The sequence below is a fragment of the Galeopterus variegatus genome, unplaced genomic scaffold (genome assembly GCF_000696425.1).
Source record: "Galeopterus variegatus unplaced genomic scaffold, G_variegatus-3.0.2 Scaffold1178, whole genome shotgun sequence".
NCBI classification, from domain to species: Eukaryota; Metazoa; Chordata; class Mammalia; order Dermoptera; family Cynocephalidae; genus Galeopterus; species Galeopterus variegatus.
The window spans coordinates 240695-267815 of record NW_007727289.1 but is presented as its reverse complement, the minus strand read 5'-3'; the positions used below and the strand labels follow the sequence as shown (position 1 = coordinate 267815).

Genomic DNA, 27121 nt, shown 5'->3' with positions numbered 1-27121 from the left:
AGGGGCGGCCACATCGTAGAGGGACGGGTAACGGTAGAGCGGGAAAAAAGTGCCGAGTCACAAAACCCCGGAAGAGGGAGCAGTTAGCTACGTGCGTTTTGGCTTGCATGAAATGGCGGCGGCAAATTCGTGATTTGCTTGCAACATGGCTACCGCCCTGTTTATATCAAGAAACAGAAACTAGATACGGGAAGGTTCCTCATGGTGGAAGTGCACCGTAATGTGGCCCAACACATGAGGAAATCTGTTTTGAAGGAGAAGGATCAGCACATCAAGATCTTATTGTAAAGAGACTGTAGAATGACTTTTAAGTGATGAAAGGGGAGCAGAAAACAAGGAAAGAAGGGGACACTATGAATCAAGAGTCATTTGAGCTTGACAGGAGATTATTGGTGGCTTTATAAGAGTGGCTTCAGTGCGGATGGCGAGCCAGGGGACAGGTTGAGGAGTGAATAAAAATGAAGAAATGAAGACAAGTTTGGCCATGAGGAGGAGAGAAATAGGGCAGTAATTGGAGAATGCAGAGCAGAGGAAGTTGTGTGTGTGTGTGCATGTACACATTCCTGACCTCCTTTGTTTAGTATCTCTGTAATATTCCTATATTCATTCTGCCTTTTATTCTAGCTGCTCTTGCCTTCTTTTGGCTTTCTTTACCTTTCACTTAAACCAGAAGTCATTAACTATAGCCCACAGACGAAACTGGCCCACTCCCTGTTTTTGTAAATAAAGTCACACTTATTTATTTACATATTATCTATAGCTCATTTCCTGCTACAGTGGCAGAGTTGAGTACAATAGAAACCATATGACCCATAAAGTCTAAAATATTTACCCTGTGGTCCTTTACAGAAAAAAGTTTGCCAACCCCTGATCTCTGGGTCAGGGCTGTATTGTGATGGTTTTCACCAAAGATGCCTGTCCATAATCTAAAGGTGGTAGTATTCAGACTCCTTTCTGACCTGGCTTCCAACCTAGCAACACTTGGCTTGTTCTTCTTTATTCAGAGTGAACTGCTGTTTACTCTGCCTTAAATCTGTGTTGATTTTTCCTCCTTCTGGGTCAGTTCTTCCTTTCAGTGGGGATAAAAGTAGCTACCATTTTATGGAACTTAACTTTGTGCCAGGCAGTGTGTTAGACACAATGAAATGTACCATCACTTTTACTTCTCACCGCAATCTTCTGAGTTTGGGATTGGCTTTGTGGTAATAAATATAATTAATAATAAAACCTACCTTAGAAGATTGTTGAGAGAATTTATTGAGAGAATGTGTATAAAGTGCCTGACACACAGTAGACACATACTGGCAGATACTACTGTTTTTATTATGTTTTTCAAAGCAAAACATGCGAAATAGTATTGTTTATACCAATCCCTTCTACTCCTAATTCTGTTCTGCGAGACAACTACTTTCAACACTTAATTGTTGCTTTTGGTATTTACTTACATTTCTAATTAAATATATACCTATTTCTTGGGTTTTTTTTTTTTTCCATTTTAGATGTCATCTTTTGACTTTTTTTTTTCCTTTAAATTTTTATTTTGTCAATATACAATGTGGTTGATTATTATGGCCCATCACCGAAACCTCCTCCTCCCTCTCCCCCCTCCCACCCAACAATGTCCTTTCTGTTTGCTTGTTGTAACAACTTCAAAGGATTGTAGTTGTTATATCTTCTTCCCCCCCCATCTTTTGACTTTTTTGTTTGTTTGTTTCCGGCAACGGAATCGCAACCCTTGGTGTTGCGCCCGCACCTCGCTCAGCCAGTGAGCGGGAACCGGTCTATATGTGGGATCCGAACCCTCGGCGGGAGGGCCGCCGCGCTCCCCAAGTGGCGCACTGTAGCAATGTGCCACCGGGCCGGCCCCATCTTTTGACTTTTGAAGAATGACTGTTTACCTCTCTTACCTCCATCAACCCCACCCATGCACTCAAGAAACATATTTTCTAAAATCCCCTCTATCTTCCCAATATGGTTGTAATGTTCTTTTTGGTTAAATCAGTATTCAGTCCTTACTGGGTGATATAAATTTTTTTTTTTTTTTTTTTTTTTTTTTAAAGATGACTGGTAAGGGGATCTCAACCCTGTGCTTGGTGTTGTCAGCACCACGCGCAGCCAGTGAGCGAATCGGCCATCCCTATATGGGATCCGAACCCGTGGCCTTGGTGTTATCAGCACCGCACTCTCCCAAGTGAGCCACCGGCCGGCCTGATATAAATGTTATTTACAACTAAGCCATGTAGTGTATCAAGTTACATTTCCTTTGTTTTGTAACTTTTTGTCTCCCAGCTCGGTCCCAGTTATTACTTTTTTCTTTGCTTGTTTTCTAAATACCTATCACTGATTCCTCCCTCAGTAAAATACATTCCACAGGTATTTTGTCAGTTTCCTTTTTTGTCTTCAAGTCATTTCCCATCCTCCTCTGAATGGACTGGTTGTTCTCTAGGCAAAGTGTCATCCTGAGTCTTCTCCTCACATCTCTCCTAGGGATCTCCCATTTCATGATTCCTCTTGAGAAAAGGGTACATGGGAAGTAAATGTTTTGAAATCTTGCATATGTGGAAATGTCTTTATTTCATCCTTTGCACTCAATTGATAGTTTGGTTGGACATTGAGTTCTAGGTTGGAAATCATTTTCTCTCAGACTGGTCAAACTTTACTCTATTATCTCTTCTGGCTTCCAGTGTTGCTACTGAGAGCCTTGTGCCATGCTGATTCCCAGGCCTTTGACCCTGAACTGTATTTTCTCTGTATTCCTTGAGGATCTTCTTTGTATCCTTGACGTTCTGAATTTTCAGAGTAATGTATGCAGTTGGTCTCTTCATTCATTTTGCTGGGCACTCAGTGGGCCCTTTGCATCTATCTGGCAATTCATGTTCTTCAGTACTGCAAACATGAACTATTTCTTTTTTTTTTTTTTTCCTTTTTGTCTTTTTTTTACTGACTGGCAACGGGATCGCAACCCTCGGTGTTGCGCCCGCACCGCGCTCAGCCAGTGAGCGGGAACCGGTCTCCACATGGGATCCGAACCCTCAGCGGGAGCACTGCCGTGCTCCCAAGCGGCGCACTCTCCAGTGTGCCACCGGGCCGGCCCTGAACTATTTCTTTGATTTTCCTCTCTCTGTGTTCTCTGTGCTCCCTTTCAGGGACATATATTTGTGATTTGTATGTGTGTACTTTTATATCTTTTCCTACCCATTTCCCTTTTTTTTTTTTTTTGTCTGCTTTCTGAGAGTTATCTTCAACTGTATCTTGCAACTAATTAGTCTTTTATTTCTACTATCATATGTCTTATATTTCTAAGAGTCTCCTGTTCTTTTTTCATAAATGCTAAGCATTTTTTTTTCTATCTTCTAAGCCAGTTACCACATATAGGCTCCAAACAATTAAAGAAAGACAGTACAAGATAGGCTGTAATTAAATGTCGAAATGTTTGGTGCTGATAATGAGCATTGTAGGATAAAAGGGTTTAAAGAAACCAATGTCTGCCAGAAAAACTTGGTACAACATCATGGAAGGGGTAGGATAGGATCTGGACCTGTAATATAGGTAGGTAAGTCTGGGTAGGTAAGGAATGGTAGTGTTGAATAGTGGAAAAGTGTTGGCTTCAGAACTAGACCCAGCTGAGTCACTTTGAAACGTTGTATAAGATCAACCTCTCTGAGCCTCAGCTTCCTCATCTTTAATGGGACTACAGATATCTGCTCTGTAGATAGTATTCTAGACATTCTAGATAGGGTTACTGTAAGGAGAGAAGTTGTATTTGATAAGTGTCTGGCACATAGTTAGAATTTAATAAATATTCTTTATTCTGTAAATTCTTTGAGGCTAGAGAAAGATCTTCTCTAGGTACAATTCCTAGCACAGTGCTTGCTACATAGTGAGGTTTTACTACAGAATGAATAAGTAAGTGAGTGAGTGAATAGTGAATGAATGAATGGGGAGGAGAGAGCATTCCAGGCAGGCAGGATTAACAGAATTAACAGCAGGGAAGTTAGAAATGAGCATGTTGTGTGGGAGAAGACTCATAAAATCTTGGCTTAACTAAAAAGGTTTATATATTAATGAGAATGTATCTGGAGAGTTGGGCCAATACTCTTTGGAGGAGTTGGAGGTGGGGAGGGTTGACGGAAGTAGTGTGGAGCCAGTATTAAGGTGTTTTAATTAATGACCAAGTCAGGGGTAGAAAACATCTGATTCAGTTAGAAAAACTAGTCTAATTCCAGTTTTCAACATGAACGTTTGGGCAAGGGACTCCCTGAACTTGTAGGAAAATGATTCCTGCTCTGTGTACCCCAGAAGGTGGTAATAATAAGGATAAAATGAGTTGCTAGATGTAAGTATGCTTTGTAAGTTTGTGGCAGGAAGCAGGTACAAAGACAAATTCTGTTTATCCACATAGCTATAAAACCAACATGGCTTTAAATCTTTGGAGCAATGAACTAATAAGCTACAAGGTAGGATATGCCTCATCAATAAAAATATTTCTTCTCTTTCCCTTTTCCTTAATTTGGCTATATATTTTTTTCCTTTTTAATTTTTTTTTTTTCCTTTTTGTGTTTTTTACTGACTGGTAACGGGATCGCAACCCTCGGTGTCGCGCCTGTACCGGGGACCGGCAACAGGATCGCAACCCTCGGTGTTGCGCCCGCACTGTGCTCAGCCAGTGAGTGGGAACGGTCTCCACATGGGATCTGAACCCTCGGCAGGAGCGCTGCCGCGCTCCCAAGCGGCGCACTCTCCAGTGCGCCACTGGGCCGGCCCTGTTTTTTATGCCCAGATCTGCTCTAATCCAGTAGCCACTAGCCACATGAGGATATTTAAATAAAATAAAATTAGATAAAATTTAAAATTCACTTCCTCAGTCACACTAGCCACATGCTAGTAGCTTGGGCTACCATATTAGATAGCACAACTATAGAACATTTCCATCATTATAGAAAGTTCTGTTGGAAAGAGCTAGACTAGAATATATGGAATATGCAGAATATGTGTATATATCTGTATTTTAATATTGTATGTATTTGTTTTATCTTCTCTGGCCTTAATTTATAAAGCAGATAGGTAGGTGCAGCTTGTTCCTTTAAAAACGTTAAGCTGTTTTTCACTTATGTGGGCCACCGTTGATTGGTCTGCTACATCAGTGGCTTTCTATTGAAAACAAGTTCCCCAGCCTGACTAAAGTTAATGGATTTTCTTAATTAATGAAGTAGAACATTGGGTGACTCAGAGCTTCTAGCTTGATTGGAAATGTACTTGATCATGTTTTATCAGATGTCATTTCAGGAATGTCTTTTTCTTTTAAGATGCTAAAGAAAATCCTTATGGTGAGGATGACAATAAGAGCCCATTTCCCCTACAGCCCAAAAACAAACGCAGTTATGCCCAGAATGTGACTGTCTGGATCAAACCCAGCGGCCTGCAGGTAACAGTGCCATTTACGTTGCTTTCTACCGGGGACAGGAGGAGGCATTTGGGCAGGCAGCAGGCAATTGATTTGATTTGATTTTCCTTTCCTTTGATACTTAGTAATTCATTTACTTCTGTTTGTCATTATTTCCAAAAAGGATTTGAGATGGTCTACAGTAAGACATGTATATAGCAAAATCATTTTTTACAAAATTTAGAACAATAAAAAACCTAGACGAAGAAGGGAGCCGATTGAGCCACGAACCTGAGGCAAAATGGTAATTATATTTGAGCAGTTTGGCCTCTGAGTTTCCTGCTGCCATTCAAGAAAGAAACATTTTGGGTTACGTAGTTATTTTTGTCTGATAAAACGAAGCATATCAGTTCTTCTAGAGAGGCACATTTTGATGGCATTAAATTTTAGTGTAAAATTTTTCACATGCTGAGGCATTCATTAAATAACATAACAGGTGTTGTCTTTAACAACAGTTTTGAAAAAAGATGTAAAAGTCTTCTTATCATATGGTTATTTCTTCCATCTCTATGGTTGAACCCAAATCATAGCATTACATCGTAATTGAACAAAAACACTTTCATAGGAAGCTGATAATACTATTATCAAAGAACACTGCTTTCAGGCAAGGTACTCAGGGACATTTCTCTACTCCATTGACATGAAGTCATTTAAACCTGTTTGTAAAAATCAATTCTTGAACCTTCTTTCTCCTTTGAGCACCTTTTTTTTACATTTGTTCCCCAGTGAGCCCAACCTAAGCCAAACGAGAAGAGGCAGTCAGGTCATCTGACAACAAAAGTAGTGTCTGTTGACTGCATAGTCTCTTTGAGCCCCCTTTCCACAGAGACTGAACCACATCCTACCATGACTAAGGGGACAGAGGCCACTTCTTTTTGTTGGAAAATCATGGTCTTCCTCTTTCCTGCCATTCCTGATACCAGCTCTTCCTTGTCAGAAGGGTAATTAGAACCACTTCCGCTACCAGTTATAGCTGAATTATTCTTAAATTATTTTTTACATTTTGTTTTGGTCCTGAGTGTATTTTCTCATTGCAGTAAAATACACGTAACATAAAATGTACCATTTCAACCATTTTAAAGTATACAATTTAGTGGCATTTAGTATGTTCAAAATGTGCAACCATCACCACTGTCTAGTTCCAGAACATTTTAATCACTCCTAAAGGAAGCCCTGTAATCATTTAGCAAGTCACTCTCATTCTCCGCTTCTCCCATGCCCTGGCAACCACTAATCTACTTTCTGTATTTATGAATTTGCCTATTCTAGCTATTTCATGTAAATGGAATCATACAATTTACGGCCCTTTTATGTTTGGCTTTTTTCATTTAGCATGTTTTCAAGGTTTATTTATGTTGTAGCATGTATCAATACTTTGTTCCTTTCTATGGCTAAATAATATTCCATTGTATTAATATGCCATATTTGGCTTATCTACTTATTCAGTTGATGAATATTAGGGCTACTTCCATCTTTTGTCTATTATGAAAAATGTTGTGATAAACATTCATGTACAAGTTTTTGTTTAAACACCTGTTTTCAATACTTTCGGGTTTATACTTAGGAATGGAATTGCTGAGTCATATGGTAATTCTATGTTCAACTTACTGAGGAACTGCCAAACTTTTCCACAGGGGCCACACCGTTTTACATTCCCACCAGCAATGTATAAGTGTTCCAGTTTCTCCACATCCTCAGCAATATTCTTTTTTTTTTTTTTATAGCCATCCCAGGGGGTGTGAAGTGATATGTCATTGTGGTTTGGATTTGCATTTCCCTAATGACTAGTAATGTTGTGCATTTTTTCATGTGCTTATTGGCCATCTCTATATCTTCTCTGGAGAAGTATCTATTCAAGTCCTTTGTCTCCATTTTCTAACTAGGTTAATGAGTTCTTTATATATTCTGGATAGTAGAACCTTAACAGATACATGATTTGCAAATACTTTCTCTCATTCTGTGGGTTGTCTTTTCACTCTTTATAGTATCGTTTAGTACACAATATTTTTAGTTTTGATGAAGTAAAATTTATTTATTTTTTGCTTTTGTTGCTTATGCTTTTTGGTGTCATAACTAAGAGGTCATTACCAAATTCAAAGTCATGAAGATTTACTCCTTTATTTTCTTCTAAGAGTTTTACAGTTTTAGTTCTCACTTTCAGGCTGATCCATTTTGCATTAGTTTTTTGTATATGGTGTGAGGTAAGGGTCCAACTTCATTCTTTTGCATGTGGATATCCAGTTGTCCCAGTGTCAGTTGTTGAAGAGGCTAGTGTTTCTCAATTGAATGGTCTGAGTACCCTTGTAAAAAAAGCAATTGATCATAGATGTGTGGGTTTACTGGATGAACTTTGGTGAGACGAATTCATTTCTGTCACCAAAGGATTTCTTGTATGTGTTTTGTGTTTTTGGCAGCTGACTGGTACAGGGGTTGAACCCTGGACCTTGCTGTTATCAGCCCTGTGCTGTAACCAACTGAGCTATCTGGCCAGCCCCACCAAGGAATTTCTTTTATCATCATCAAGGCTTTTGAAGGAGGGAGGTTCTTTACTAATGTCAAACAGAACACTGACATTAACTCAGAGGGGAACTTCATCTTGCCACTGTAACTCTGTTCTTATTTTCATTTCTTTAAACATTCAGAACCATCCTTTCCCCTTTTTATGACAGATTTCTAATGTCAAATTCTTTTTGCCCTTAATAGACAGATGTACAGAAGATTTTAAGAAATGCAAGGAAACTACCTGAGAAAACACAGACATTCTATAAGGTGAGACTGTCAGAATTATATTGGAAGATGGTGTGCCCAGGATGTGTGCCCAAAATAAATGGTTCACAATAGTAAGAGTGTGGGGTAGCAGCATGAACCTGAGCAGGGATTAGAGCAAATTTTTTTTTTTTTTTTTTTTCATTTGGTGGCTGGCCACTGGCCAGTACCTGGAACCAAACCCTTGATCTCGATGACAAGGCTGTGTTCTAACCAGCTGAGCTAACTGGCCAGCCGTGGGCAGTGATTAGAAATGTATGACTTGTGCCTCAGTTTCTTTATCAGTAAAGTCAGTAGAAGTGATAGGTCCATTCCTGCCCCCAAAATCCATGAATTGGAAGTATTTAAATGGCCTGGTTCTGTACAGGAGCAAGGTTTCTCTGTGTTGGTGCTGCTGCTGTGAATGGTTGTGGGAAGTAGTTGAAAGGACCTGTGGATCATAGCCCTGAACCCTCCTCACCACCCCTATGAGTATCCAGTCCAACCCCAGGCAACCAGTATATGTGACTTCCTGGGATAGGGAATTGCCTAGAACATTCTTACTTCATCAGAGAAGATGCTTCCAGGAATGACTTCTAAAATTACGTATTTATGAACTGCAAACAGCATGGCCCTCCTGGATCATGTCTAGCTAATCCAGAACCATTTGGTGGGGAGAATAAAGTTACAATGGGTGGGGTGGAATAGGGGGCATTTAGGCCCACTTATTTTTCCTGTTTTCCTGGTGTTTGGCTTAAATTAAGTGCAGGATAAGATGTGCTGTGTCATCATTTGTGTCCTAGTTTGCTAATCTTGAGATATGGCGCACACAGTCAGCCTCAGGCTAGCATCTCTTCCAGAGAACATAGGTGCCACTCTGCCTGGGTGTTACGTTATTACCTGTAGGTCACTGTTATCTTCAAACCTAATTATGTAGCTAGCTGGTGAAATCAAGCAAAAGCAGATTTAATCAGAGTTCAACTAGAGAGCTTCTCAGCCAGCCCTCCCTAACTGAAGCTCATAATCCACACAAGCCCTGGATGTCCACTCTTTGGGTGCAGTCCCTGTCCCTCCCTGCAGAGCTTTCTTTCATCAGTTTTCTATTCAGATAACACACTTATACTTTGGCTGCCTTCTGAACTTTTCATTTTTTAACAGATGATAGTAAAGAAGTGCTCAGAGAGCCCATTTCTCTTTTTTGGTTTTATATAATCCTATGTATTTGTACAGGAAAGGGCCTCTAGCATCTGGCTGCTTCAGCCCTTGCAGTGGGCAGGGAAAGGGTTGTCCGCCTCATTTGTAAGTGAGGCCTCTGAGACCCAGAGAGACTATACAGCTTTCCCAGATCACACCATTGAGTGGTTGATGGGGCACTTTGTATTTCTCTGTTTCCGTCCACTACTCAAGCTTTCTTTTTGTGGCAATCTTTCCAGTCCAACTTCTCTAGAGCCTCCTCTGAACATGTTCATTGTTATTCAGTCTGAGGCCCCACCAGAGAGGCAGCAGAGGGTTCAGAGCCCTTTGAGATTTGGGGCAACTCTTTTCCATACCTTAATAACAGAGTAAAAGTAGTCCTCCTTAGTTATGAGTAAATGAAATGATATATGCAAAGTGCTTGCCACCATGTTTGGCATAAATGCTTATTTAACTGCGATGGTGATGACCTGTGTTTCAGTCAGCTCACTGTCTTTATCTAACTTCTGGTCTCCTGTAGAGGAACCACTTCCCAGTTATATCAGCACGGTCTCTTGTTACTGGCATCTCTGTATAAACATTTGTTTTCATATAAAAATGACCCCTAAAGTTCAGGGTCAAAGAGAACTTATTTGAAGCAGAGCACTAAGTATGTGATGAGGTAAACACATTTCAGGAATGTTGGTGTTTATCTTGTTTCAGGAGCTAAACCGATTACGAAAGGCTGCCCTGGCCTTTGGTTTCTTGGACCTGCTCAAAGGGGTGGCTGACATGCTGGAAAGGGAGTGCACACTGCTGCCTGACACAGCCCACCCCGATGCCGCATTCCAGCTGACCCACGCTGCCCAGCAGCTCAAGCTGGCCAGCACTGGCACCTCCGAGTACGCTGCATATGACCAGAACATCACACCTCTGCATACAGACTTCTCTGGGAGCAGCACTGAAAGAATGTGACTTTTGGAGCCTTCCTTCCTTTTCATTTCAAGTGAAAAACCTTCCCAGTATGTTCACCTCTGGAATAGTCACCCAAAGACCTCCTCCTGAGGCTGCCTCAGAAGCACCATGTGCTGGTTGGACTGATTCTGCTACAGTTTGGGAAGAGTCTGAGGGCTGGCTAGTTGGTTGGGCTTTAACTTTAGCTTCCTGGGGCTCAGAATTTTTAAATCCAAAAGACAGCTGTTGCTCCCATGATGGGCACGTCTCTTGATAAGCTTGAATGAATGATGAGCACAGAGCTCCTCCGCCTTCTTCAGGAAACCTGACCAGCAGGAGTTCTCTGGCTTCCTGAAAGCATCATCTCTTCCTTTCAGTTTTACATCTCAACTATAAGGACATTTCAAGCTTTTGTCCTTGGGATGAACAACCCAGACTGTCTGGGGCATGCTAACTACAAACCCATCACCACTAAGTTTCAGAACTTTCCTTAGAACTTGGGCAAAATGTGGTGATAATCCTTAGGAGCTTCTGGTTGATCTTGAGATATAGACTTTTAATTTTTTAACCCTTGACTTGGTGTTGTCAGCACCACGCTCAGCCAGTGAGCAAACCGGCCATCCCTATATGGGATCCGAACCCTTGGCCTTGGTGTTATCAGCACCACACTCTCCGGAGTGAGCCACGGGCCAGCCCGAGATACAGACTTTTTTTTTTTTTTTTCCTTTTTGTCTTTTTTCGTGACCGGCAATGGATCGCAACCCTCAGTGTCGCGCCCGTACCGGACCGGGACCGGCAACGGGATCACAACACTCGGTGTTGCGCCCGCACCTCGCTCAGCCAGTGAGCGGCTGGTCTGTATGTGGGATCCGAACCCTCGGCGGGAGCACCACCGCGCTCCCAAGCGGCGCACTATAGCAGTGCGCCACCGGGCCGGCCCCCCGAGATATAGACTTTTAAACAGCAACCACACATGTATAAAATGCTTCCTGTTTCTTTGGATTTTTTTTAAACAAATAAAATATTTGATTTTCTAATAAAATGGTTTTACTGTGAAACTAATGGTCCTTTGCCTTTTGATCTGTCCTATCAATCACTTGAATATAATTTCAACTTTTTAAAAAATTTATTTATTTATTTATATTATTTTTTTAAATTTTGTTTTGTCAATATACAATGTGGTTGACTATTGTGGCCCATTACCGAATCCTCCCTCCCTCCTCCCTCTCCCTAATTTCAACTTCTTAAGTGGTACAGAGTCATAAATCATAAGGTTTCTTTCCTTGTGTTCCATACTGACTTTCTCATTTCTGATGCTGACTGCCTAAGCCAGGTTTTGGCCAGTAAATTCTAACAGATTTCGAAGTCAGTTATGGTTACAATTCAACAGCTAGCTTCATGACCTTCGGCAAATTACGTAACTTCTCTAGGTTTTACATCATCAATGCTTTTCCAATTGCTCTCTGCACCGTTGATATAACTCCCTTAGGCTTCGACCAGAGCAACCTGCTGAAGTGCTATATAACATTTTGCCTGAACAAAAGACTTTTAACACTAACAGTTTGGAAACCATTAGATTAAATGATCTTTAAGCACAAGTTACTAGGATTTTAACTGTAAATGTTTTAATAGAAACACAATCCTTCACTTTCTCAGACAGCAGTAAAGGGGTCCGTAACAATTACTAAGAATACAGAATTTTACCACAATGATGCAGTATAATCTGCTGCAGTGCTGATCTGCCCAATTACAGTCAGCTGAAAGAACATCAGAAGTCAATACAAACAAGTGTTGACAGAAGTTACAAACATGCAAAATACCCTTCAGTGCAATGAATTTTAAAAAATCAGCCAGCCTATGCCAATCATGTTTTAGGTCAACCAAGTTTCCATCTTGGGCTCAGTGAAAAAGCATTAACTCGTTGAGTCTCCTTTCCCCTAGGAACAATAGGAATGGCAGAACAGAAAGAGCTATTATGCCTTAAATTCTTTCATACAAGTGTTACTTCTAACACTGATTTTACTTAGTTTACTTGGAATGTAATAGAGGAAACTGATGTTTTTTACAATGGCCTATCATGTCTAGATTTTTTTCAGTTTCCCTTTTGCTGGGATTTTTACCAGGAATCCTTGTTAAAAAATCTGGTGGTTTTCCACCCAATGTTCCCACTCTGTTTTCAGTATCCTACTGCAGACAGGTAAAAGCCAATCTAACACAGCAGAATAAAAGCACGTATTTTTAAGGTCTATTTTAAAATGTACAGTTCCACCACTCACTCGAACAAGTACACAGGTAAATGGACAGTACAGGGGAAGAAAGACTGACTTGGTGTGTTTAACCTATTGTAGTCTGGCCTACTCTAATTTTAGTTTCCAGTTTGTCACAGGCTGCATCACCAGCAGCTTTATTACTGCCAATTTAATCCACATACTCGTGTTCCCTTCTGACCTCTGTAGCCATTTGAGTTTTGAACTCTTATAATCTTACTGTTTCCTAAATAATGTTTCATCTTTCTTTAGTGTTAAAAAATAGTTCTTATTTAGCTAGGAATGAAATGATCACAGTGTTCCAAGGTTCTACTTGGTTTCTCTGTGCCTCTCCAATCAATGCCCACACTACTAAGCACTGTAGTAATAGATGTTAGGCCAAAATATATCACATGTAAAACATGTCCTCTAGACCCACTCTTAGAAAGGTTTCATCAATGACTGAGTCTACTTGACTTTCAAAAAGTCAGAGCCACCCCACTAAACAAGTAACCCCTTGGGGACAGAATATATTAGGACCTGCATGAGTCACTTTTAATAGCCTTTTACAGAACAATACAGTCTTGGATTTTTTCACAAGCAATAGATGAAAAGAACAAATCCCAACTGTAAGAATGGTCGGTACTTTACAGGAATAGAGCACTAAAAAAATACCTCTGGCATGTATGAAACTGACTGGACATGAAGTGAGGTGGGGGTGGGGCTGAGCATTTTGCTGTCATTAACTGAATACACAAGAATGAACCTGTCATCAGATATCAGGAATCCATGTCATGCAAATACTACACTAAGATAATACAGTAAATTCGGGAATGTTACTGGGGAAAAGGAAGATAGCCTCACCAAGAATTTAATCATTTAACTTTTAAAAAACTGTTACATCAGTGTAAGAGGGTAAAACTGTAAGATTCGTAGATTAGGCTCGAACTGGCAAGAAGCCATGTAAAGCTCTCTTTTTAGTGGACCTTTTTCTTTTTTTGTCCATAGCGCCGCCTGCGCTGTTTATAAAGGTGGCGGAAATTTATGTATAACCCTGAAAAAGAAAAGAGGCTGATTAGAAATGAGAATTTTTATCTTTGTCTACTTATAACCAGAAGCTCTTAGGGTGGGGACAGTCTGTTTTTCATATCCCACAGAACTAAGCTACTGTGGCTGCTCAGGAGGACTTAGAACAAATTATTAACAATGCACTACAGATAATCCAATTTTTCCTCAATAGGCTTGTAACTTAATTTTTAACCATATTTTATTATGAGATTTTCAAATTTACAAAAGATTAAATCATTGTACAGTAAACACCACCTAGATTTAAATTTAACTTTTTATTATATTTGCTTTACCACATAGCTATTCATCCCTCTATTCATCTCATTTTTTTAATCAGTACTTTATTATTTTCTATTACTGAATAATATTCTGCTGTATGGGTATGCCACACTCTATCCATCTCATTTTTGATGCATTTCAATGTAAACTGCAGACATCAACACACCTCATCCTTAAACACTTCATTAAGTTTAGTATTCTTTTTTTTTCTTTCTTTCTTTCTTTTACAGTATAATTAATATAAAATGAAACGCACAAATCTGAAGTGTAGAAACAACCCAATTTTGAATTCAAGGCTACTCAAGCATCTGTATTAAGCACTGTCTAAAAGGTACGAGATGGTTTACCAGGAAGCACAATTCAGTGAAATCAGGAAACACAATTTCAGAGTCAGAAACCGACGTCAGTCCCACCTGACCACTGACTAGTTCTGCACCTTCACCTTACCTCAGTTTCCTCATTTGTACAATGGGGTTAAAAACACATTTTACAGATTTGTGAGATTATGAACATTTATTTTAAAAAGTGCTTTGACCTGTGTACAAATGTTAACTGTTATACTGTTTCAAAACTGTAAACGTGAATTCAGGATTTATTTCATTCTAAAGAATAAGAGAAGAATAACTACTTATTCGTTATAGGCAGACTAAATATGAGCATAAAACCTTGCAAATTAGGATATTCAATATCAACAAGATGACAAGATACTAGGGTTAGTGCACATTAAAATATTCCTACCCCTCTAAATTTTTTAGTAAAATATTTGTGTCTTTCCAATACTCATTCCTCTCTATCACTTCCGTTACCACCATTTCATGGAGGCTAGTTATACTACTACTCAATTTATATAGTAATAGAAGTAAAGAGGTCTTTCAAAGAGTGCATTTTCCAAATTGAAGCTTACTCTCTTCAAGGGCCAAAACGTTTGAACATCCTTGGTTACAAATCTCTCTGAAATGTATTATACCCTTTGCTGAAATAGAAAATATGGAATAAAATTTAAACTTCTGCAAATGACCTAGACCCATAATGTGTATCATTTCACTGTACATCTACCATGTACTGATACCCCGAAGGGCTCCTAAAGGGTGTAGATCTCTTCTCCCCCAACACTAAATGACCAAGACCACTGGGATTTCTGGCTTCTTGGGCTCACTTTTTGTGGTCTTCTTGTCACTGCCTGGGGTAGCCAGCCTCCAAGATGATCCCCAATGATCCCTGCATCCTGGTATCTCATCCCCTTGTGTAGTCCCCTCCCACCCTGTACTGGCTGGTCTGTGTGATGGTGTGCCACTTCTGAGACTAGGTTATAAAAGGAACTGTGGCTTCGGGTTCTCCCTCTGATCACTTGCTCTGGGGAAAGCCATGTCATGAGTAGTCACATTAAGATGTACTGTGGCAAGAAACTGAAGCCTCCTGTCAACAGCTACAAGAATGAGCTTGGAGCAGATCCTCCAGCCCCGATCAAGTGTACAGAAACCACAGCCCCAGCTGACAGCTTGACTGAAACCTCATGAGAGACCCTGAGCCAGAACCACCCAGCTAGGCTGCTTCCTAGTCTTCAGAGACTGTGTGAAATGATAAACTGTTTTCAGCTGCTAAGTTTTGGGGTAATTTATTACACAGCAATATATAACTAACACTCTATCTGCTCTTGCATCCTTCTGTTGCTAGGAGACCAGACAGCTATACTTATTTAGGGCTACCTCAAGTCTTTTGTGAAATAAAGCAGGGACAAATACATAAATCAACATTAAGATGTATTAGAACTTTGGGCCGAGCCCGTGGCGCACTCAGGGGAGTGCGGCGCTGGGAGTGTGGCAGCGCTCCCGCCGCGGGTTCGGATCCTATATAGGGATGACCGGTGCGCTCACTGGCTGAGCATGGTGTGGCTGGTCTCAAAAAGGACAAAAAAAAAAAGATGTATTAGAACTTTGGGCCGAGCCCGTGGCGCACTCAGGGGAGTGCGGCGCTGGGAGTGTGGCAGCGCTCCCGCCGCGGGTTCGGATCCTATATAGGGATGACCGGTGCGCTCACTGGCTGAGCATGGTGTGGCTGGTCTCAAAAAGGACAAAAAAAAAAAGATGTATTAGAACTTTAACGCAAAGAGCCCTTATAGTTAGGAAGGCTCTTAAACTTCTCATATTTGTAATAATTTAGGTTTACTTGTTTTTCTCTTAGTTCTCAGTTTTTATGAATTAAGGCAGCAATGTATGGCTTTATATAAAGATAAATTAATAAGCAAGCAGGTTTTATCAGAGGAGCAGGGGGGCTTTCCTACTCTTAGGGAGAAGGCTTTATGACAACCCTTGGCTGCTGAGGCCTTCATTACCTTCTTCCTTCCTTGCTGCCACTTGTATTACCACCTCCCTACAGATACTACCCAGTATCTATTCCTGAATGAGGAATGTGCTACTGAAAGTAGGAAAAGTACAATGAGCTTCCTACTGTATTTTAAAAGAGCTCTTTACATTATTTTTGACAAGAAATACCTTATATTTCCAATGACCAAGAGCACTTCGAGAACATAATTCAACCACTAGAGATTTGGGAAGAAATATTTCCATTTCATAGCATATTCTAGTGGTCTGTTTTCACAAAGTAATCTATCCTCTTACTCTATACTACTTTTGGAAATAAGAATTCTAATAAGGACTCTTAAAACTTTGAATCATTTAACTCTACCCTCTAAGAAGTGACAGGAAAAAGTCTGTATTACAGAGTCAATACTTACCTAAAAATAACATTATAAGATAAATCTGAAGAAAAAAGGAAAATCTAACTTTCATTTTCACTGGATATGGCAATGTAAAACTGAATCTTCCTGTTTCATTGAACACTGGAATGGACTGGATCACTGAGACGGCTGCAAGCAGAAACAAGAGCTTGTTAGAAGCAAATGAAATAGTCACATCCAGCAACAGAACCTCCCAGCCTCTAGTCCTCAAGATTTCAGTTCTGGGTCTGCTGGAAATGCTTCCTCCTCCCTTTGTTCAGAAAGCTCAGGCCTCTTCTTTTCCCCCCTAATTTTCCTAGGGGAGAAGCCTCCAAGCTGTCAACAGAGACAGGGATGAGGAACAGTCATGGCACTGGGCTTCAGCTACCTATTCTATAAAATGGAGGGGAAAATCCCTACCTGACTCACTCACTAGGTGAATGTCAGAATAAATGAAGTCATCAGTAAGAACCTGCTCTGGGGGCCGGCCTGTGGCTTACTTGGGAGAGCGTGGTGCTGACAACACCAAGTCAAGGGTTAAGATTTCGGGGGGGGGGGGGGTTAAAAAAAAAAAAAAAGAGAAAAAAGAACCTGCTCCGGAAAATTAAAAATACCATATAAATGGGAAGTATGCTCTACATGACCACCCAGCTTCCAACCCTTACAAAAAGAGCTACTTCCCTGGAACAGTCTGTGTACCAGCATAAGTACTACGGAAGGAAGCCACTAGAAAGAAATCCCTGAAAAGTCCAAAAGGGGGGGGGGGGGGGTTAAAAAAAAAAAAAAAGAGAAAAAAGAACCTGCTCCGGAAAATTAAAAATACCATATAAATGGGAAGTATGCTCTACATGACCACCCAGCTTCCAACCCTTACAAAAAGAGCTACTTCCCTGGAACAGTCTATGTACCAGCATAAGTACTACGGAAGGAAGCCACTAGAAAGAAATCCCTGAAAAGTCCAAAACCCCATATATCAGACTAAGGCTGGCAGAGGGAGGAAGAAAGGACTGGCCTCTCGGGCACTGGGCACCCCCTGAAACTAAGCTATGAAACCCAGAGTTCCTCAAAGTACCTTCTGCCAAACATCCCAGTGGATATAAGGGAATCCACACAGTGTAACGAAGCCATGTGAGCACCTTCCAATCCATGTCAATGCAGGAAAGCATATAGAAGGGATATCTATTGAAAATAAGTAATTCCAATGTTAAAAGCCACTTCAGGTTCTGAATGCAACCCTAGAGTACTATCCAAGTAGAAGAATGATTTCTCAATTAGCCCCACATGGCTTCTCCAGAACAGAATTATAATCCTGGCCTATCTACCACAAACTCCCATCATGCTACTCCCTAAAACTTCAAAGGATGTGAACTCTAATGGCAGACTAAGTTTGGTTCTCAAAGGGACCCTCTTTGTTCAGTATATAGACTGAATGTTCAGAAGCTTATTGGCTTTATTCCTTGTTCTGCTCTATGTTACCAGTGGGTAAGGATGTCTGAAACTTTATCTCTGGATAAATAAATTATCAAAATTAAAGTACATATACAAAAGACTTCTAATCTAGAAACAGACATACTCTGTTTTAAAAGAGATACCATAAGAAAAGAAATTTGCGGGCCGGCCTGTGGCTCACTCGAGAGAGTGCGGTGCTGATAACACCAAGGCCACAGGTTTGGATCCCATATAGGGATGACTGGTTAGCTCACTGGGTGAGCGTGGTGCTGACAACACCAAGCCAAGGGTTGAGATCCCCTTACCAGTCATCTTTAAAAAAAGAAAAAAGAAAAGAAAAGAAATTTGTTTCTTCCCACACAGCATAAATTAACATTAAGGACCTATAATCTGCTTTACCTTTGTATCACGTATATTAGAGGGTACCCTGAGTGCTATGGGATACAGACGGTGGTTAAGACACAATCTAAAGCTGCTACTGCCTGTTCTCCCTCTCAACTATTAACTTTGTTAAAGTACCACCAAACCTAGAGCTGATGAGTGAATTTGCAAAATCCTTGCTCCACTGGACTGAAAAGGGAAGAAATGTAGAATAGGTATGGTCTGCTAAAGAATACATCTACTTTAATTGGATCAATTTTATTTTTTTTTTCCTTTTTGTCTTTTTTTTACTGACCAGCAACGGGATCACAACCCTTGGTGTCGCGCCCGTACCAGGGACCGGCAACGGGATCGCAACCCTTGGTGTCGTGCCCACACCGCGCTCAGCCAGTGAGCGGGAAATGGTCTCCACATGGGATCCGAACCCTCGGCGGGAGCGCCGCCGCACTCCCAAGCGGTGCACTCTCCAGTGCACCACCGGGCCGGCCCGGATCAATTTTTTTTTAAAGGGTATTTTTCTATTGAAAACTGAGAATGGAAAACTCAGATAAGAAGTCAATTCAAACTTCACTAATCTTGTAGTAAAAGATTCATTTATATCATTCCTTCTAAGTCTTGACTGTTTCCATCCAACCTGGACTGCTCATTCAAGTCCATGTTTCTTCAGCCCTTTCAAAAATTCTTCCATGTGGATGGGTCCTCTCTTTCCAACAAGACAGAAAGATCCTGAAGTCACAGTAAGATCAGTTTTTCACTTCTCTGGTTCACCTTCTAAGGGAGTGCCCAGGTTGGTATTGTGAGCCAATGAGTGCTTTAAAAAAAATCTGCCTCAACTTTGTAGCTAGAATTATCCACATATATAGTCCAAACCAAATGAGACTCTGTCTAAGACAGCAACTCCCTCAAGAAGGGAGCTGCTCCAGAGAGAGAGAAGTATTCCAACACCATTCTGGCATTTCTACCCACCTGAAAATTTCAATTGTGCTCCAAATATAAAACACAAAGAAAACCACAGCTTTGTTTTGCATTTCTTCCATGGTGCCAAAGATGATAAACAAAATGAAATTTCTTCCAAGAAGCTATTAAAAGGACCCAAAAGAGAGAAAAAAGTTAAAAATACATATACAAAAGCCACATAAATGTGTTATCTGAAATCTAACTCCACTTAACACAGGTAAATGGAAAAGATTGAGCTCAACTAGTTTAATCTTGCTCCAGTTTTGGAAAAAGTGCCAAAACCAGTCTTTCTGGATAGATAGATAACTTTTTCCTGTGTGTGTGTGTGCATGCAAATATACTGAAAATAGTATATTAAAGACACACACATTCAAACAGTTTAAAGAATGCTGCCAAATGAACATTTGTGTCTGCATAACCCTAGTTTGGAAATAAAGCATTACCCCATAAGTAACTACTATCCTGTGTTAATCATTCCATTGCTTTCCTTTATAGGTTACTGCTGTGTTTTTTGCTGTTTATGTATTCCTAAATAGTATATTGTTTCATTTTGCCTATTTTTAAACTTTTTGAAATCACACTGTATGTTTTACTCTGTGACTTGCTCCTTAGTCAGTGTCATGGCCCAGAGATTTATCTATGTTGATGCATGTGTCTATAGCGCACTCATTTCCACTGCTGTAAGGCATTCCCATGTATGATACACATTCTCCTCTCGATGAACACCTGGGCTGTTGTCTGTTTCTGGGTTTTATTCTGTCCCAGTGGTCTATGTAACTGTCTTTGTACCATATCACATGGTATTAACTACTAAATCCTTACAATGTTTTGATTTCCTGTAGGGTAAGTCCCCAACTTGGGTTCTTCTTTAAAAGAATATTTCTGGCCCTTTGCTTTTTCTTTTCCTTTTTTCTATTGTGGTAAAATACACATAACATGAAATCTGCCATCTTAACCATTTTTAAGTGTACAGTTCAGTGGTATCAAATACATTTATAATGTTGTATAACGACCACCACCATCCACCTCCATAACTCTGTTCATCTTGTAAAACTGAAACTCTGACCCATTAAAAAACTCCCCATTCCCCAGCCCCTGGCAACTATCATTCTACTTTCTGTCTCTATGATTTTTTTTTTTGGCAGCTGGCCAGTAAGAGGAACTGAATCCTTGACCTTGGGTGTCAGAAGGCTTGGCTCTAACCAACTGAGCTAACTGGCCAGCCCTGTCTCTAATTTTGACTACTCTGAGTATGTCATATAAGTGGAATCATACAGTATTTGACTTTTTGTGACTGGCTGATTTCACTAAGCATAATGTCCTCAATATTCATCCATGTTGGGGCCGGCCCGGTGGCGCACTGGATAGTGCGCCGCTTGGGAAGCACGGCGGCGCTCCCGTCCGAGGGTTCGGATCCCATGTGGAGACCATTTCCCGACGGCGGCGCTCCCGTCCGAGGGTTCGGATCCCATGTGGAGACCATTTCCCGACGGCGGCGCTCCCGTCCGAGGGTTCGGATCCCATGTGGAGACCATTTCCCGACGGCGGCGCTCCCGTCCGAGGGTTCGGATCCCATGTGGAGACCATTTCCCGACGGCGGCGCTCCCGTCCGAGGGTTCGGATCCCACATATGGACCGATTCCCGCTCACTGGCTGAGCGGGGCGCGGGAGCAAGACCAAGGGTTGCAATCCCGTTGCGGGTCCCCGGTCCGGTACGGGGGCAACACTGAGGGTTGCGATCCGTTGCCGGACACGGAAAAAAGACAAAAGACAAAAAAATATATATATATTCATCCATGTTGTAGCATATGTCAGAATTTCCTTCATTTTTAAGGCTATTTTTCATCGTTTGTATATGCCACATTTTTCATTCATCCATCGATGAACACTTGCATTGCTTCCATGTTTAGCTATTAGGAATAATGCTACTATCCTGGACCTTTGCTTTTTTCATAAAACTTAAGAATTTTCTTGTCACATTTCAAAATTTTTTAGATTGTGAGATTAGAATACATTTAATCTGTAGGTAAATATGAGAACATTGTTGCAACATTGAATCATACAATTCAAGAAAATTGTGTCTATATATTTACTTTTTGTGCTCTCTATTCTTTCCTGCATCTCAAACCATTCAGTAATTTTCTCTTCAGCTGTGTCTGATCTACTGCAAAAACTGTTCGTTTAATTTTAACATTTGATTACTGTATTTTTCATTAATAGAAGTTCTATTTGCCTCCTTTTCAGATCTGCTTAGCTATTCTAAGTTTCTTGTGTCCTGCTCAAATACTCAAGTTGTCTTCAAACCTAATTATTTTCTATTCTGTCCCTGATAATTCTAATATCTGACATTCATGTGGGTCTGTTTCTACAGTCTGTTGTTTCTATTGGTTCTTGCTCACAATGCCTTTTTCTTTGGTTTTATAATCTTTGACTGGAAGCTGCTCATTTTTTGGAAACATATCTGTGGGAATTCTTTGAGGCCTGGGCAAAAGTGGTTACTTTCAGAAAAGATCTGTGTTTGCCTCTGCCAGAGTCTAAGGGCAATGGCAGTTAAGGATCACTTTAAATAAAATTCGTAACTTGAGGATTTTTGAAACACCCAGCAGGTACAAACTCATATCATGAATTCATTTGGAGGACTAGCTTATGGTTATGAATTCTTAAAGTAGATCATTTCCTCTACCTCTGGCAGGGCCAACCTTTGAGCCAGAATTGTTTTTCTTATAGACTGCAATGAGGAGGAAGGCAGATTTATTTCTAATCCACCTTCACATGCAGCTCTTTGTAGTCTGTTTTACTGGGGAAGGGTTTGTTACTGGACTCCCTACTTCAGTCAGGATCTGAGTTTGTAACTCCTGTATCTTGTGATACTATAAAACTGAAGTTTAAGTTCAGTTGGGTTTGCAAATCTCATGGCAAAAACCAGTGTCAGTGCTCACCTTATCTGTCGGTTCTAGTAGTCACTTGGTTTTTGGCCTGTTCATCAATGCAGTTGATATTTCTTTCCTATCTTATCTACCATTTTCATCATGAGAGTTCATTAGGCCACCTAATCTGCCATACTTCCTGAACATAATCCTCTAACCCATTTTTGTAAGCCAACTAAACACATTTTATCTTATTACTCCACACTTACTTCACGACAGAAGACTTTTTTCACTAAACCATTTTGGCTAGATATTTAGCCTCTAACTCTTAGATCTTTTCTCAAAGGACAATAAAAAGGAGTGCTCATGTTCACCCACGTTTTCCTAGTTTCCCAGGCTTCTGTTCTATACTATTTTCTACTTACTCCTACTTGGTACCTAGGAAATTGCATTCTAGTTGTTCACATCCTGAAGGACAGAGACACTTCTGATTCTGTGCATACAGCAAGCCTCCAATATATGTTAAAAAATCCAATCTACTTACTACAGTAAATTCAGTTCCCATTTTCAAATCAAAATAAGCCCTGCTCAGGCCCAAGGCACTGCCCAACTCCAGGAGGTTTCACTCGCATTGTGTTCTACGAGAATAACTCCCTGGAATCATGCAGTGTGATGGCTCTCTACCTGTCCCTTCCATCCTGCCCTAAAAATTCTACCTTAACATTTATTTGTAATGGTTCTTGATATACAAATACTACTACTCCCTATCAGTGGGTCACTCAGTATCCCATTTTATTTTCTAAACTAAACAAAACAGCCTCTTTCCAAGTACAGAAACCCCAGAAATAACAAGGTTACTACATTAACCTTGCAACTGATACTCTTAGAATGCTATAGAAGGTATACCAGAAAAGGGCAGAGCTATAAACACAGTATTCCAGAATAGATTAACCAGCAATCATCTGGTGGCCCCTGTGCATGAGTAGGTGGTACTTTTTGGTATATAATCACATAGTTAAGAAACAGGGCAAGAAGGGTGAAAGACTTGATGCCCCACTCCTGAGAGCAATCTTCCAAATATTAGGAAACACCATAGATGTATTAGACGGGGAAAATCCCCACACTCTAGTCAGAAGAGGCACCTGAATATATAGAAGTCCAAAGTGAAAAGATTTCCTAGGTATTTGACTGCCTTCATCTACCTGAGGTGGCAGAAGGCCAAGTACATTTCTAAATAAGGAGAAGAAGGGTAGGTTTTTCTGCTCCTGCCTGAGAATCAAATTTCCCTGGTTTTAAAGCTCTTTTTATAACTTTAATTTCATGAGGGCATAAACAACGAAATAGACCTGAAATGGTAAAATGTACTTTGGAAAATGTCCCTGAGGTTTAAAATTTTCTTTCTTCTTCATATAAAAAAAAATTATTTCTGTGCAAATAGGTATTTTTACTAATTGAGACTTCTTCTAGCAAACTGTGACACATCTACTAGACAAATACTGGAATCTTTCATCCTTTCCACTCCCCCACCCCTTGAGCTCAACTATTCAATACCTGGATAAGAGAAGGGATCACTGGTGTCTTAGTGACTCCAATTGCTGCATTGATAGTTTCCACAACTGCCAGCATCTGGCAGAAATACATCATGTCAGCCACGGTGTGGAATGTGTCATAAAAGGACTCTATGAACGCAAATAGACATTAAGGGTAAATCAACTGACAAATTTCCACAGAAGTATTTCTCAAACTGGATAACTGCTTGCACGAAAGAAACTTTAGGAAAGGGATAACAAAAATCCAGTCAGATTCAAGTTTCTTAGCTAAATAAGCTAGAGGGGAACAGGCCTTGGGGGTCACAAATAGTAAACTACTGGTTACCAGAAAGTGAACACGTAAACCCTGTACACCTTTCTTATTTTTAAAAGGCAAGAAAAAAGTACACCTAGACTTCATTTACTTACTATATACAAAAAAATCTACGTATCAGGTACAGTGATAATGCTTTTCATCATCTCATTTAATTTAAAGCTAAAACTATTAACACATATATTGAATGCAATCCAGCCTTGTAAAATCTCAAAACCTATACAATCATAAATAAATGCAGAGGGAAAAAAAAGCACTGAATATGATTAGGTTTGAAAAACCTTAATTGTTTTTGTATCTTTAGACCCAATAATTCCTATTATGAGATTCGATCCTAACTAAAAAAATCTAAAATGATTAAAAAAAAAAACTTTTATAAACAAAATTGCTCTCTGAAACATTATTCTTAAGTGCATTAAAGTAGAAATGATCTAAATATCTAAGAGCATGGAAAATTTGAGTAACTATAGGATATCTACTTGATAGAATATATAGAAATTTAAAATGACAGTTATTGCTTATATGTATTAGCAAATATGGTATCAATCCCAAGTGGTTAATTAAATAATACCCTTTATTCTTCATAGTGATCCTCTCTTTACATCCTTCACATTCTTCTTTGCAGTGTTTCTCAACCTGAGTATCAATGACATTCTAGGCAGGACAATTCTGTGTCTTGCATATTGCAGAAAATTTTAGATTTCTGGCTCCCTGCCTATTGAATTCAAGTAGTGCCCACAAGTCACTGTGACAACCAACCAACATCCCCAAATTGGGGCATTTCCAAATACCCCCAGAGAGGGCAAAACTGCACCACGTGAAAACCTCTGGGGAATCATTATCCACATATTTGTAATCTAAATCCTCAGAGTTAAAAGGTTCCATACAAAAGCAAAAATTATAGCTGAAAAATTATCACTAATTTACCAACAACTTATAAAATCAGCCTCCATTCAAATATCCATTCCACTTAGGACTAAGCTTATTTGTCGCATCTAAGTCTCGGTCTATAATTCTTCCTCATTGTCAACAACATGAACAAAGACTGTAAAATGAAATTACAAATCCTTTTAAAAGATGTAAAATATTCCTGAAGTCAATTACATTAATGATGATGAACTCATCTAATTGCATATAAAGATGCTGAGGAATGAGGTTCTGGCAGAGTTAGGCCAGTTACCGACAAAGATGACCTTGTAGGAGCCTCAAAAGAAAACAATTTAAATATCAGATAAATAAAAGAGGCCCTTGCAAAAACTGAAGAAACCCTCTAATGTCTTTGCAAAAATTATCCAACTTATAATCCTCCTGCAAAGTCAAATGTGAAATTAAGAATGGTATATAGTGTTATTGTATATGATTCCACCAGTAAATAAGCTAAAAATTTGACTAATTCTTTTCTTCAAGGAATTAAGCAAAATTACAATTACAACTTAAATTTTGTTACATACAAGATAAAAAAATTTATTTTCATAATTTCAAGTGTCACTTTCAAGACAAAATTCACATCAAATATTTCTGTCATCATTTACATTGAAATTTTGGTATCCTATTTAAAGGTAATCACTTTAAATGGCATTTTTCCTGATCAATTATCATTGAAAAATGAGGACCTCCCATACTTTGAAATAGAAACTTGTGATTTGGCACATGGTAAATAAAAATTAGATCTTGTTGTTCTGCCTCTAATTTCATGGAAAATTTATCCTTGTTTCAACTCAAGAATACAAACCCAGTTTCTAAAATAATAGGAAGAAAAAATATAAAGTGCTTATAATATTAAAAAACAAGATACAAAATTGTATACACAGTATAATTATAATTACTTTTCTAACTGCTGGAGAAAAAAGGCTAGAAGGAAATATATGGGAATATTAATAGTGATGGGACAAAGGCTTATTCACCTTCTCCTCCCACATCAACATCCCTGATTTTACCCATTTTCCAAACTTTCTTAAATCAGCACATTACTCTTGTGGTAAGAAAAAAAGTTTTTCAAAGTACTAAAAGGTGCTCATATGCTAATGGAATATGGATTTAAATAGAGGTCATATAAATAGTACATTCTTTCAGGAAGAATATTTGGCGGTATACATCAAAATCTTGCAATTCCCACCTTAGGAATTTTTACTGAGGAAGTTATTCAGAGTATGCACAATAATTTAGCTATAAGGATGCTAACTGGACACTTAATAAAAAATTCAGAACCAACTAAATGTCTTACAACTGGTAAAATTAACATATGGCAATTCACAAAATACAGCCATTTAAAGTAATATTGTAAAGTATCTTCACTGACATGGAAAGCTGTTTATGATATTCTATTTGGTGAAAAACAAGGCTACATGATGTACTTATGTTATGGTATTATGTATTTTAAAAAATATGTGGGTTTAGAAAGATAAACACCAAAGTGCCAAGAATCTGTTGCTCTAACAGATGGGATTATGGTAGTGATTTTTGTTTGTTTTATGTTATGTTTTTATTTTCTGATTTTTTTCTGTAATTAACACATATTTATAACAAGAAAAAAAATTATTTGATAAGAAGTTTTCCTTAATTCAGAGCTTGACAAGTCCAAGAGTTTCTAGACAAGCCCATGAGTTTGCTGTTGTTTCCCACCTAGCCCAGGAAATTTAGCAATGACGTACATGTTCACATGAAAAGACAAGAAGATGTGTAGAATTTGCCATTCATCAACATCCTTTACTGAAAAGGAGAAAATTGTGGAGAGCAAACTATGACCCTGGGTGCCAGGCTGCAGGTCCTTACCACACCTTCGAGGACTGATAAAGGAAAAATTAAACCAGCAGCTCTACTCCAATAGGTGGTTAGGAAGAGGCTCGGAGCCAAAATAGAAATTACCAGTCCAGGCAGATTATGTTAAACACATAATCAGATGACTTAGCAGCTTTTGGACTGGATCACCTAAGAGCTGGCAGGATTATGTGGAACACTCAGACTCTATCCAACTATGTTA

At 39.5% G+C, this 27121-nt stretch overlaps 2 protein-coding genes across 3 annotated transcripts in view; one reads left to right on the top strand and one right to left on the bottom strand.

Annotated features, from left to right (window-relative positions):
- The window catches only part of VWA9 (von Willebrand factor A domain containing 9), a 33893-nt gene extending 23018 nt beyond the window's left edge, over positions 1-10875 (top strand). For both annotated transcript variants that reach the window (XM_008575372.1, XM_008575371.1), the window contains exons 10-12: positions 5307-5425; positions 8147-8212; positions 10085-10875. In XM_008575372.1, coding sequence (XP_008573594.1) covers positions 5307-5425; positions 8147-8212; positions 10085-10336 — 437 coding nt within the window. In that variant the 3' untranslated portion in view covers positions 10337-10875. The remainder of the gene's footprint in view (positions 1-5306; positions 5426-8146; positions 8213-10084) is intronic.
- Positions 10876-11918: 1043 nt separating this feature from the next.
- PTPLAD1 (protein tyrosine phosphatase-like A domain containing 1) overlaps positions 11919-27121 on the bottom strand; it is a 48511-nt gene continuing 33308 nt past the window's right edge. The window contains exons 7-11 of the mRNA XM_008575370.1: positions 23830-23957; positions 19421-19533; positions 17697-17803; positions 16643-16774; positions 11919-13615 (exon numbers count right to left, since the gene is read on the bottom strand). Of these exons, the coding sequence (XP_008573592.1) occupies positions 13539-13615; positions 16643-16774; positions 17697-17803; positions 19421-19533; positions 23830-23957 (557 nt within the window). The 3' untranslated portion in view covers positions 11919-13538. The remainder of the gene's footprint in view (positions 13616-16642; positions 16775-17696; positions 17804-19420; positions 19534-23829; positions 23958-27121) is intronic.